At 38.8% G+C, this 14,149-nt stretch overlaps 1 protein-coding gene across 1 annotated transcript in view; it reads right to left on the reverse strand.

Moving 5' to 3' along the window:
• The window catches only part of CSMD1 (CUB and Sushi multiple domains 1), a 1,651,174-nt gene that overhangs the window by 213,473 nt on the left and 1,423,552 nt on the right, over window positions 1–14,149 (reverse strand). Inside the window, exon 42 of the mRNA XM_045010124.1 lies at window positions 9,490–9,699. Coding sequence (XP_044866059.1) covers window positions 9,490–9,699 — 210 coding nt within the window. The remainder of the gene's footprint in view (window positions 1–9,489; window positions 9,700–14,149) is intronic.

The raw sequence follows: 14,149 nt of genomic DNA on the forward strand, positions 1-14,149 counted from the left end.
ACAGCAGGGACTTGAAATTTGGCAGAGGAATTGCTCTGATGTTAGGCATGTGCATTGTACTGGCCATGTAGAAGTCCACCCACATTTGGCCACAGTATAAGCCCCTGAATAATTTCAGTTTTCACATGTTCAGTAGAAGTTGTTATAGACTAGCAGCTAAATTCTCTGAGGATTCCATCTATACTAAGCATGCTCAACCCCCTCATATCTCCTATGTGACAACCAGACCACACATGTGCCGTCCTCAAAAAAAACGTTTGCAAAACACCCTGTAACTCCTTGCATCAGAAACTGTCAGGTTTCTTGCCTTTAATTTCACCTTCCAAACTGTATGAAATAGTTTGAATTTGTTTTTCTAAGGAATCATAGACAATCAATATGAATATATTTTTTTCTTTACAAGTATTTAACCTTGGAGTAGGCCTTACTATTTGGTTAATATCCAGCAGGCAGGCAGGACCCCTCCCTCCTCTCTTAATAAGTGTCCAGGATGCAGGACTGGTGGAAATAAAAGGGAAGACTTTATGTGCTGGCCCTATTCACATGATATGGAACAGAGTGACAAGGGGTCTGTCATATGGCAAGAAACAGTAATCACTGAATTAGAGTGAATTAGGCAAAGAACTCTTTGTCCTTAACATGGCAGCTTGTAACATGTAGTTCCAGCATTCCCTCTCCCTCCCAAGACAGAGAGCTTATGAAAGGGGAAGAAGCATGCTGAATCCTATGCCAAAGCTTACGAGAATACTTAAAAAATGGCCAGAAGTGAGCACTGTAGTCTCCAAAGGGAAGGGGAATCCTGTGAAATAGAGAGATAGGAAGAGAGGAGTGTGACATTACACCCCATATTCATCGCAGTAATATTATTATGTATCATTTTGGTATCTGAAGTTAGGAATATTGTTTATGCATCTATTATAAATCTATTAAAAATGTGTTTACACCTGGGGAATGCCCACTAGGCAGAATGCAGTCAGTCTAGATGACAGGCTGGGAAGGGCCATTAGAGAAAATAATAAGCCTTAGAAGTTTACTTCCCACCAGAGTCTTCCTGAAGACACTACAAACAGCGTCCAAGTCACGGCTGCTATGACCCTACAGGAACATGTGACCAAGTCACCAGGTACTGGACTCCATCTTGGAATACCAGTGTTTTTCCACTGACCAGGAACCAAGCTTAGAGACAAAGGGTTCCTGACATATGCAAAAGTTATTTAAGGTGGGGGAGTGACATTATTGTGGTTCTTCACTGACCCCCCCATCCAAAGAAACTCCTGGAAACATCTGAGGAACAAGAACTGAACTAGGGGAAGAGATGGACCCAGGCTAGAGGGATTACTAGCCTTTGAAAGGAATACGTGGGGTTTTAAGCTGCAAGCAAGTGCAGCTTGCCCTTTATGAGCCTGCAGCCAGCTTATATCATCATTTATGGTTAGAATTTGCTACTCATATCCAATCTCTTTAGTATATTAAGCTTAGATTACATTTTTGTTTATTTGCTAGGTAACCTGCTTTGATCTGTTTGCTATCCCTTATAATCACTTACAATCTATCTTTCGTAGTTAAAATTTTTGTTTTTGCTTTATCACAAACCAGTGTGTGGAAGTCATAACTTGGGGTAAAAAGCTGTTGTATATTTCCTCTCCACATTGAGGGAGAGGGCGAATTTCATGAGCTTTCACTGTACAGTTCCCTGTGCAGTGTAAGTCAGTATAATTTTTGGTTTACACTCGGGCCGGGGGGTGCCTAAGTGGCTGGGAAGTTCCTTAGCTGAAGCCTGCTCATTCAGAGCTGGTCATAGCATCTGTATATTTCTGCAGCTGTATGTGTGCTGGTGAAGGTGCAGACTGGAGCCTGAGAGAGGGCTTGGCAGGCTGGTCACAGCAGTACAGTGTAAAGGGAACCCAGGCTGGTGGGTCAGGTGGGCTCAGTGGTACTCCAGTTCCATGCGGCACCCAGCGGGGTGAGGGACCTGTCACAAGGAGAAAATACCCCGTCCCTTCCCCAGAGACTGTGATGAGGACATTAGCAGGGCACAATCATTTTGCTTTATACTCCATTTTGCTAGCTCTGAATTAGTAAGAAGAAATTGTAGCCTTGAATTAGAAAGAAGAAATTGTTCTGAGTTTATTTTTTGCTGATTGCACTAATGATTTTAATGTTAGAAGGACAGAAGTTTATGGCTGTAATTGCCTTATTTACTGTTTGGTATGTGAGTGAAAAATGTATGGTAATTATCTGAGAAAAGACAGCTGGGCTGGATGGTTAAGAAGGAAGTGGAGGAGTCGAGAGGCGCCAACTTTCACCCGGATGGCAGATTGATGACCCTAAAGCAAAGGCATATGCCCCAAGGACAAAATAAAGAGTGGAGCCAGAGAAATGAGATACGAAACAGCTGCGGATACTCCCAGTAACAGCTTGGTTGGGTGCACTCTTGACTAACAGCTCCGGTGTGCCATAGACTTGTATGGTAACTTATTACTATAAAAGAAGGGTGTATTGCCATGGGATTTTGGATTCATTCTGCATCAACATCAGAGCTGAGCCAAGCTCCCCATTCCTCGTGTACAGTTTCAGCTGGCCACTGGAACAGACTGAGCAACAATAAGGATTGGTAAATATAAGATCCAGCTGCAGAAACCTTTGTGTGTGTGTGTGTGTGTGTGTGTGTGTGTGTGTGTGTGTGTGTGTGTGTGAGACAGAGAGAGAGAATGTAAGCATATGCTGATTTTAATATTTAAACTGTACTCTCGATAAACGTGGTGTATTGCCTTATTCCCTTTAAAAAGATTCCATGTGCTTCTTATAAGCATTACACATCCACATGGAAAAGAGCCTGGAGCCCATGCTAGCCACCTAAGAACCAAAGGGAAACAAGAACGTCCCTAAAAAGGTCTGCAATTCAAGCAAACAAACTAAACTGTCTGACTCCCTCAGCCCCTGATCCATAGGGCACTTCAAGGCAGCTGACTGAGAAGGACTCTCTGAATTTAAAAGGACATCTCATCCCCGTGAGATCCTGTATGGGAGAGAAGATTTGCTCCCTCTCACAGATGAAGGGCTGTTGAGATTAGGGAAAGTGCTATCCCCATCTCCACTCCAAAGATCATGATAAAGAGTCATAGAAAAGGGGATGATCAATTTTTAAAGGGCCACTCATTCCCAAGAGGTAACATGCATGGGCATAGTTAGGGAGGGGTGCAGAGAGAGGCAAGGTATGTGGGAGCACATGGAGACACAGTGATTATTACTAATCTCTTGGTGTTATTTCTGTATGCTGTTTCTTAAAAAAAGAAAAGATACAATATTTGCTGTGCATTAAAAGCTCTACATAGTTTGTTTGGTACAGAAACTGTCTGATTACATCCATCTCTATTTGGCCCCCCATCTGGCCTCACATATTTGCCTGAATGAGAATTGTTGTGTTGTTGGGTGGTATATTTCTACGTGGAGAAGGTCCTAGTATTTTGTTTGTTTGTTCCTATTATTTGATCCCCCCAGCTTTATATTTTTAAAATCATACATTTCTATTAATATACATAGTGTTATTTCTCCTTAATGGCTCTATGTTGCGTTGCTGTTTTAGGAACATAGATCATGAAAATACAATCATAAGTACACCAAGTTATTTTCAAACAGAGTTCTGAAAAGGCTGACGTTACTATTTATTCTTGGGACTTATTAGTTGATCATTCCGTTTTGAGATAATGTGATATACAATTAAATTCTGCAGCTTAAGCAAAAACTGTGGCTGTGATTACAGTCCTCATTTTTTTTTATCACATTCACGTAGTGACTATCTGTATTTTACCAGCTGCAAAACACGACATAGTTGAAATATCTCCTTTTCCATGACAGTCTGAATATTTAATGGATTTTATTTGTTATTATTACTTATTATTATTATCGCTCCCTTTGACAAAAATGTTAAACTCGAGATTTACCTAGAGACAATATATATAATTCTATTGATAATATCTGTATCATACATCACTAATAACTCAATTTTTCCTACAGTTCATGGAAAGATAATTTTGTGAATTGGTGAAATGGAATAAAAATCTCAGCTGTGTCATATGATGCAACCTTGTGTTTGTTCATTTAAATTTTGCTCCCGTGTCTGTCTATGGTTCAGGAAGTTCTCTTTAAGTATGAGTAGAACTGACAGCAATAGTTAAGGTTGCCTAGGTTCTCCCCCTGCATGCCAGGAGCTCTGTATGCCCTCCATGCCTCAAGCTAGGGTTCCCTATTCTCTTTCCATGCCAGGGCCTCTGTGTGACCCTCCATGCCCCTTTATGCCCTCTTCCCCCCCCCATCTCAACTTCCACTCCATAACAGGGTCACCAGTTCTTACCCTACAAAAAATTCTGTGTGACCCCTCCTTCCCTTCAAAGCTAGAAGCTATGTGTAACCAGTCCCCCACCAGGCGCCTCTATACCAAGAGCCCCATTCTCCCTCCCGTCCCATGCCAGGGGCTGTGTGTGCATTACCTCTTCCTCATTCCCATTCCACCCACCATTTCTACTCTTCTTTCTTTCTCTTTCAGTATGTCAATATTTTTAAATTCTACTGAGAGGCTGGGCAGGGCTAAAATAAGGAGCATTGTTATGCTGAAATGCAGGGCCAGGGCTACCATTAAGGTGAACTAGGCAGTTGCCTAAGGCGCCAAGATTTGGGGGCGCCAAAAAGTGGTGCCCCCAATTTTTTTTTACAGCATTCCTCCCCGAGCGCGCAGTCACTGCTCCACTTCTCCCGCCTCCCAGGCTTGCAGCGCCAATCAGCTGTTTGGCGCCGCAAGCCTGGGAGGGGAGGAGAATTATAGTGGGGGCAGCGTTCTCGGGGAGGAGGCGGAGCAGAGGTGAGCTGGGGTGGGGAAGTGCCGCATGGCTCCCTGGGGAGGGGGGAAGCTGCCGCAGGGGATGGGGGGTGCCTCAGGGCAGCGGGGGGAGCTGCCACAGAGCTGCGGGGGGTGCAAGGTGGAAGTTTCACCTAGGCCGCGAAACTTCCTTGCACTGGCCCTGCTGGAATGTAGTATTGACTGCCATCAACCGGTTCTCTGATCTATAATAAATTACAGAGATGGTTGAACTGCAAGCTTGCTACCCAGATGCCAGTGGCTCAGAACATTACCCATTTCTCCCCTTCAGTTTTCCCCATTTTCACCCACATCATTGGGAAAACCCTACTGATGCTTTGAACATTCCCTGAAATTTTGTAACTGATTCCCTGTTACATCCAAACATCTAAACAAAGAAATACCATCAAGTTGAGTGTAAGGGCCTCACAAACTCAGCCAATTAAACCTTTCTTTACATCACTTGCCACCACATGAAACAATGTTTCACAGCAAAAACAGCTTTCACACATCAGAAAGATTTTGTTTTGTATTAAAAATTGTATTCACAGAACATTTTCAAGAGTAACTATGGTTGTCCTTTTCTGACTTTATTGTAAACAAATTACAAACACTTTAGGAGTCAATTCAATTTTTATTCTGTCAGTTCCTAACTGAATAGATTGTCTTGTTTTCCCAATTGAATTAGCAATTGGCCAGAGAATTTTTGACAGGCCAACATACCATGTTTCACAAGTATAGCATTCAGGAATTAGTCACTCCACATTTTACATGCTATTTATAACAGTAAGAATGATTGAATGGCAGGGCATCTAAATAAGTAGCCTTTGTTAGGAAAGTTGCTTTGGTTTCCTTCTTTTTTATATCAGTGGAAATATATAAGTTCACGTTTAAAAATAGCTGTACATTTTGAGAAGAAAATAATTCCAAATTTTAGTTTTCAGTTGTTACATTTAAATATCCAAATCCCAGCTAATTTAACTAAACTTTGTTCCTGAGCCACAATTCTCTAGTTTAGTCACCTATTAGCCAATTTTTCCTAAATTATTACCACTTCACTGGACCATCTCAATTTTTTCTAGACTCTTCATGTAATCATTTACAAACTGTTACTTCAAAAAGTCTCTAGTGCATAGAAACAAGATTTCCTTCGATAGACCACTGAAATCATCTTCACAAAGAATATATAATCACTAGGAACTATCTTGCTCTTTTCTTGCCTGCTTTAAAAAATGCTTATAGGGCCTTTACCTCATCAGGTTTTTAATGTTTTCTAATACGTTCCTTAATTAATTTTAGGATTAACTCCCCCCTACTCTCTCCAGTAGTTAAGGTGAGTCAAAACAGGAGTGGCGCTCACAGTTTCTTGTGTCAGTCATGATTCTACTTTACTTCACCGAGTCATAGATTCATAGCTTTTAAGACCAGAAGGGGCCATTGTGATGAACTACTCTGACCTCTTGTATAGCACAGGCCATAGAACTTGCACAAAATAATTCCTAGAGCATATCTTTTAGAAAAATATCCAATCACGATTTTAAAATTGTCAGTGATGGAGAATGCACTACAACCCTTGGTAAATTGTTTCACCATTAAAAATGTACTCCTTATTTCCTGTCAGAATTTTGCTATCTTCAACTTCCAGCCATTGGATCATGTTATACCTTTCTCTGCAAGACTGAAGAGCCCATTTTTAAAGAGTTGTTCCCCATGCAGGTACTTATAGACTGTAATCAAGTCACCCATGAACCTTCTCTTCGTTAAGCTAAATTGATTGAGCTTCTTGAGTTTATCACAATAAGACATGCTTTCTCATCCTTTAATCATTTTTCTCTGAACCCTCTCCATTGAACAACATCCTCCTTGAATTGTGGGCACCAGAACTGGACACAGTACTCCAGCAGTGTCAGCACCAGTGTCAAATACAGAAGTAAAATAACTTCTCCACTCTTACTTGAGATTCTCCTATTTATGCATCCTAGGATCACAATAGCTCTTTTTGGCCACAGCTTCTTGCTGGGAGCTCAAGTTCAACTGATTATATATGATGACCCCAAATATTTTTCAGGTACAGGATGGAGTCTCCAACACTGTAAGCAAAGTGTACAGTCTTTGTTCCTAGAAGTATGCATTTACATTTGGCACTATTAAAACACATACTGTTTGCTTGCACCCAGTTTACCAAGCCACCTAGAGCTCTCTGAATCAGTGATATGTCCTCTTGATTAATTACCATTCCCCATTCAAAAATATGGATATGAACTCTCACTCAGCACCCTACTAATAAATCACAATGCAGTTAATAAAATGACCCAGGAATTTTGTTGTGTGAATTATATGGTATGTGGAATTTTGAGATTCAACTTTACCAGGTACAACTGTCAACATGTTGTGCAGTATTACGATATTACAATGTTTGTTATGAAATATCACTAACAGTCTTCCTTGTATTCTGCCAGAACTCTAAACAGGAGCAACAGGATAGGCAGATGATGGTTTGTTTAAATGCCAACAAAGACAAAAGAAAACCACATTTTCCATCAGGGACACGAAAGAGATAAAGCCAACATCAACACTACAAGAAACCCCATACCAGACCAAGCCCTACCTCCCTACCTCCCCAAAGATACCACAGAGAAAAAATCCTAAAACAAATTAGTTTCTTCCCGCCTCTGGAGGGGATGCTGAAATCTTGCCATTCTAGTCACAATGGTGTGTCTAGCAAATGATATCAGAGCCAGATAATGGCTTGAAGTTTGAGGTCTGAAGTACAACTGAGCTTATTTGGACTCAATATAGTTAAAGGAAAATTTGTTACAATCTGTAGGGAGAGAGACACTGGGATTATGCTAGCCAGAAGCTAGGACAGAGAGCTTTGGAGAAAAATCAGGAGCTATCCTGTATGGGCTTGTACTGTGTTTATGTTATAGTATTTTTTAGTTTACTGCTTCTAAAACTGCCTTGAAAGAACATGAGTGTGATGTCGTGTGTCTTGAAACCAGACCCGGGAGTCCCCAGATAGCTGCTGCATCCTGGCCTCTACCCAAGGTCTACAAAAACCTTGTGGGCCAAGAAGCTAATAGGACTATAGCTTCAACTAAGGCACCACCTATGGGCTCTCTGTTTGGAGGATCACACAGCTCCACTAATTGGTTCAACCACACTATTTATGTCAGAAAGAGGCACAAGGAGTTTGTCTGAGCAACATGGTGATTTCCTGTTGTGGCTGCATTGGACTCTGCTTGTGCCTGCCTCCTGCACCCAACCCTGTTCCTGATCCCTGCTCCACTCCTGACTCCTGCTTCACCACTGCCTTTGCTCTTGTTCCCACTGTGCTCCTGATCTGTGCTTGACCTTCCCTCTCCTTAAGTTTCTGACCATCAGGGGAAGGCATATGGGTATCATGGCTCTGACCCCAGCCTCCAACTTCTGACCCTGACTCTGGCTTGACCCTTGGCTCTAGTAATTGACAGTTGACTTAGGTTCTATCCCTTGGCTTCATCCGCCAACCTGGACACATGCACCTCCCACTAGACCTGACTCCTGCTCTGACTACTAAGCCAGACCACCTTCACACTGGACCATAACAATAAGAGACCTTTTTAAAGCTGGTATCAGATTTCAATTAAGCCAGAACTCCCACAATAACATCCTAACCAGAGAGTGCTTTCTGTTCAAACCCAAGACTACAGCCAGCCATTCTCTCTCATTGTTCTGCCCTTAGCCCTGCAACAGTGATTACAGATCACAGTATCATGTTAAAGTTATAGAAATGTGCACTAATTAGTCATGTTATTTATATTTATCAACAGAAAAAATGAGAGATGAGAAGAAAATAAACAAAAAGTAAGATAGGTGAAACATTAAACAGTTCATATGTTCTATTTCATTAATTTAATCATTATAAAAAATCTAGGCCTTGATTCAGCAAAGATTTATGCATATACTTTATTGTATACAGTTTGAAGAGATGCACCAAAGTCAGTAGGACTAATCACAGTAGTTAAAGTTAAGCACATGCATAAATCTTTGTAGGGGCTTGGATGTGCTTATACAAACCTGAATGTATTTGTTTTAGTTGCATTTCTTGGCATTGTGAGTTTCTGTTTCTTTTCACAGGAATTTACATTGCAAAATTCAACATTTTACAAATATTTCTATTTTATAATATATACACACACTTTCTAAATAATTATGACCAAATCCTGAAATTCTTATTCAGTTTTGACTAGTCTTACTCAGGTAAAACTCCTATTGAAATGAGTACAAACCTAATAATGAGGACTACTAAATTTGGCCAGCAGTGCAATAAAAGGCAGCAAACTAAACCAATAGATAAACCACTAGAATGGGATTGAAGAGACTTGGGTTCTATTGTAAGCTCTACCAGTAACTTTGGCAAGTCACTTCACTCCTGCCACAGGTTCCCCATCTGTAAAGCAGAGATACTGGTACATAACTTCCTTTGTAAAGTAATTTGAGGTCTATGCTTGAAAAACACTGTATAAGAGCTATACAGTGTCATAATCATTTTTGAAAAAGCAAAAGAAATATTTTGAGGTCATTCCATAATAAGTAAGTTAGCATGCCTCTTATCATTCTCTAAATGGTTTGGTGGTTTAATTATTACTTACCTTGGTATGCAAGCTTAAATCCTTGTCGATTCTCTGAGTGATCGCTATAAAAATGGATGAGTGTTTCGTGAGTTGTACTTAGCAAAGATGGTGGGAGTTCCGTTCCGCTAAACTGGCCTATCATAGAAGTGGTGTGGTAAGGCCCATTCTGAATTTCAAGAAAGTCATGATTAGCTTCAGTAGAGAAATTCAGAAATTGAATATGTGCACCTGTATGGGAAAGTAATCAGAATTATAAACAAATGTTCATAATACATTTTTTCATGCTACAGTACACAAATACAGACACTGACATAATCAACAAATCAGTGCTGTACAGATTATACTGTTACCAATGTTTTCAAACTTAGGTGCCTAAATTCCACATTTCGGAATCTAAACAAAAGTAGCCTGGTTTCAGAGGGTGCTATCTTCAGTGAGGGCTACTAGGGGTACAACTCCTCTGAAAATCAGGCCACTCTGATTTAGGTGACTAAATATGGATTTACATGACTAAACTGAAGCATCAACGCTTTTTGAGAGACAGAAAGATTAGATGGTTTAAGTCATTAGAAATTATCTATCTGAAATGACAAACGTTTTAGGACAGAAGAATCCATATTTATGAATTAGAGACTATTAAAATATGTCAGTTCAGATCTGAAGCCACATTATATATATTACTCAGATCTGAACTCTGGAGTTTAATCATGCTATTTATGATTGTCAGTTTGACATGTCAATACAAAGAGTTTTCTGTGTGAAACCATTACTGCTATAAAATTATACAGGATGAGACTGATAGCTAAAGAAATTAAATTACTAACAAAAGGCAACTCAAATTGCAACACTTCCTGCTCCAAATTCCATGGGAATCCCCCCACCCCAGTTTGGAGATAGTTTTAATACTCAAAATCACAAACTGTGCTTATTTTCTTTCAGAAATATTAACCTACCAATAGCCACCATGACTCATTGCCTAAAAAACTTTATCATGTATACAAATAGTTTCGCACATATTTAAATTAGGGTGGTCAATTAATTGCAGTTAACTCAAGCGATTAACCCAAAACAAATAAACTAGATTTTTTAAAAGTCATGATTAATTGCAATTTTAATTGCACTGTTAAACAATAATAAAATAACAATTAAATTTCTTATAAATATTTTTGGATGTTTTTCTACATTTTCAAATACATTGATTTCAATTACAACACAGAACACAAAGTGTACAGTGTTCACTTCATATTATTTTTTATTACAAATATTTGCACAACAATAAAAAAGATAAAAGAAATAGTATTTTTCAATTCACCTCATACAAGTACTGTATTGCACTCTCTTTATCGTGAAAGTACAACTTCAAATGTAGAATTATTTTTTTAAATAACTACTCTCAAAAAGAAAAGAATGTAAAACTTTAGAGCCTACAAGTCCACTCACTCCTACTTCTTGTTCAGCCAATGTCTAAGACAAACACATTTGTTTACATTTACAGGAGATAATGCTGTCCGCTTCATGTTTACAATGTCACCTGAAAGTGGGAACAGGCATTCACATAGCACTGTTGTAGTCGGCATTGTAAGGTCTTTACCTGCCAGATATGCTATACATTCCTATGCCACTTCATGCTTCAACCAGCATTCCAGAGGACATGCTTCCATGCTGAATTTACATTGGTATTCTATTATTAACAGTGTGATTAAAACTGTGATTAATCACTAGTTGTGATAATTTTTTTGATCATTTGACAGCTCTGATTTAAATCTATCTTGTCAGATTTTCAACATTCTCTCATTGTTACAGATTGACAGATTGTATAATGAAAGAATAAAGCATCACGTTTTGGGACACACTTGGATCTCGATGTTGCACTGAACTTTGTATAGGCCCCTCTACTTGCACTTAGCTCAGTGAAGGACTGGGGTTTATTCCTTTAAAAGGCTGGCATAAATATCAGAGCAATGTAAAAAGAATTAAAAGAAATCCAATTCTGGGAACTAAAGTCACTAAGAGTTGATTTATTTCAGTGGGAGTTGGATCAGGCCCTAAATGTCAAAGGGAGCCACCTGGTGCAATCCGTGTCCATGACACTAATATTTACCCATTTAGACCATATATTAACCCTTCAGAATAACTTTTTAGAGTGTCGATCAGAATTTGAAAATAATCTTTACACACATATTTATACATCTGAAGTATTTATTTTTGTAATAAAGGAAATCCACCACTTTCTGAATAAAGAGCTCACAAAAGTATAATAGTAGCTTACTCTATCATAGTTAAAACATCAGTCACAGTCCCTTTTTGTCAGGGTCTTACAATATAATTTATCTGTGAAAATGTCCCTGAGATTCACCCTGGCAAAAGAAATCTAAAACTGTGTGTGAATTATTTTTACAAAGACTTGGGGGAAGTTGGGAACAAATCTTATGACTATTTTAAATTATTAGTTGGGAGAATGATTTCCAAAATGTATACTATACTAATTTAACTTTAAAAATACTAGTTTGAAATAAAAATGTGATGCTGGTGAACAGGTGCCAGCTCATGCCGAAACCCCAGGTCAATTTACTTGTGTATTAGTATAGATCAAAGTAACTGTTAAATATATGAGTGTAGTTGGTGTTTAAACTTCATGAAAACTAGTGCGACATCAATTGTGTTGTTTCCAATTATTTGTATCATGTGATAATACTGACCTGAAGAGAACCTAGCATTAAAATTTAGTAAGCTAATGCTCCCTGGACTCAATAAAAAGGGGTTATCCTATTAGATTCCATTCCAATATAGGCTACAACACTTATAAACAACTGGCTAATACAATTTGTTAGATTTCAGCTTTAAAATCTAACTGGCACTTGAACCCCTTTCATACTTACAAATTAAAGGGTGTAACATAATGCATAAGATTGCATGGCCAGTGTTCAGTCTCGCATTTCCTAAATCGAGAGTGCTTAATCTTTAACTTTGTATTTCTTAATTTTAAGATTTATTGATTAGCACAACCTTAAATATAGTTAAATTATAGTTTTTGTTTGTGAATTTATTTCAATTTTAAAGAAATAACATCTTTTTATATATGTGCTATTTAAATAATAAAGAACTAGCACATTTGTTGTCTTCAGTGTATATTTTATTGCCATTTGTGAAGCTGCATATTTTACCATTCAGTGCCATGTTGACCAATATATGGAAAGTAATAATATTAAACTGTATTCAAACAAATCATTTTACTGCAACTTCATTTTTACTGCAACTTCTAATTAACTTTTTTAAAAAGCTGTGTAACAGAAAACTAAATAAGGACCCAAGTCTATATTTTCCTGCTTTAACAAAAAAAAATGATATTCAGAAAATTATAACCCCAATTTTTAAGAAGCAGATAAACAATATGTATATAAATTAAACTTCCTTTTATATCTTATTTTCATGTAAGATTTTTGGAGGAAAGTTAGACCGCTTTGGGGGAAAGCCGACCGCTGCAGAGGAGCGTGTGGATCGGACACAGACTTCTCTTAGGGGAGAGTCTGATGATAGAGAATCTCCAGGTTATAGTCAGAAGCAGAGGAATGAGAAGTATAATGTAAGGGCCGGATCAGATGATAAACAGTCACATAAAAAAGAAACTGGCACATCAGAAAAAGGCAGGCTAATAAACAGGGACAAGTTTTTAAAGTGCTTGTACACAAATGCCAGAAGTCTAAATAATAAGATGGGTGAACTAGAGTGCCTTGTGATAAAGGAGGATATAGATATAATAGGCATCACAGAAACCTGGTGGACTGAGAGCAATCAATGGGACACAATCATTCCGGGGTACAAAATATATCGGAAGGACAGAACAGGCCGTGCAGGGGGAGGAGTGGCACTATATGTTAAAGAAAGTGTAGATTCAAATGAAGTAAAAATCTTAAGCGAATCCACAGGTTCCATAGAGTCTCTATGGATAGAAATTTCATGCTCTAGTAAAAATATAACAGTAGGGATCTATTATCGACCACCTGACCAGGACAGTAATAGTGATGATGAAATGCTAAGGGAAATTAGAGAGGCTATCAAAATTAAGAACCCAATAATAGTGGGGGATTTCAATTATCCCCATATTGACTGGGAACATTTCACTTCAGGACGAAATGCAGAGATAAAATGTCTCGATACTTTAAATGACTGCTTCATGGAGCAGCTGGTACGGGAACCCACAAGGGGAGAGGCGACTCTAGATTTAATCCTGAGTGGAGCGCAGGAGCTGGTCCAAGAGGTAACTGTAGCAGGACCGCTTGGAAATAGTGACCATAATACAATAGCATTCAACATCCCTGTGGTGGGAAGAACATCTCAACTGCCCAACACTGTGGCCTTTAATTTCAAAAGGGGGAACTATACAAAAATGAGAGGGTTAGTTAGACAAAAGTTAAAAGGTACAGTGACTAAAGTGAAATCCCTGCAAGTTGCGTGGGCCCTTTTTAAAGACACCATAATAGAGGCCCAACTTCAATGTATACCCCAAATTAAGAAAAACAGTAAAAGAACTAAAAAAGAGCCACCGTGGCTTAACCATGTAAAAGAAGCAGTGAGAGATAAAAAGACTTCCTTTAAAAAGTGGAAGTCAAATCCTAGTGAGGCAAATAGAAAGGAGCACAAACACTGCCAACTTAAGTGCAAGAGTGTAATAAGAAAA

Source organism: Mauremys mutica, chromosome 3 (genome assembly GCF_020497125.1).
Source record: "Mauremys mutica isolate MM-2020 ecotype Southern chromosome 3, ASM2049712v1, whole genome shotgun sequence".
Taxonomy (NCBI): Eukaryota; Metazoa; Chordata; order Testudines; family Geoemydidae; genus Mauremys; species Mauremys mutica.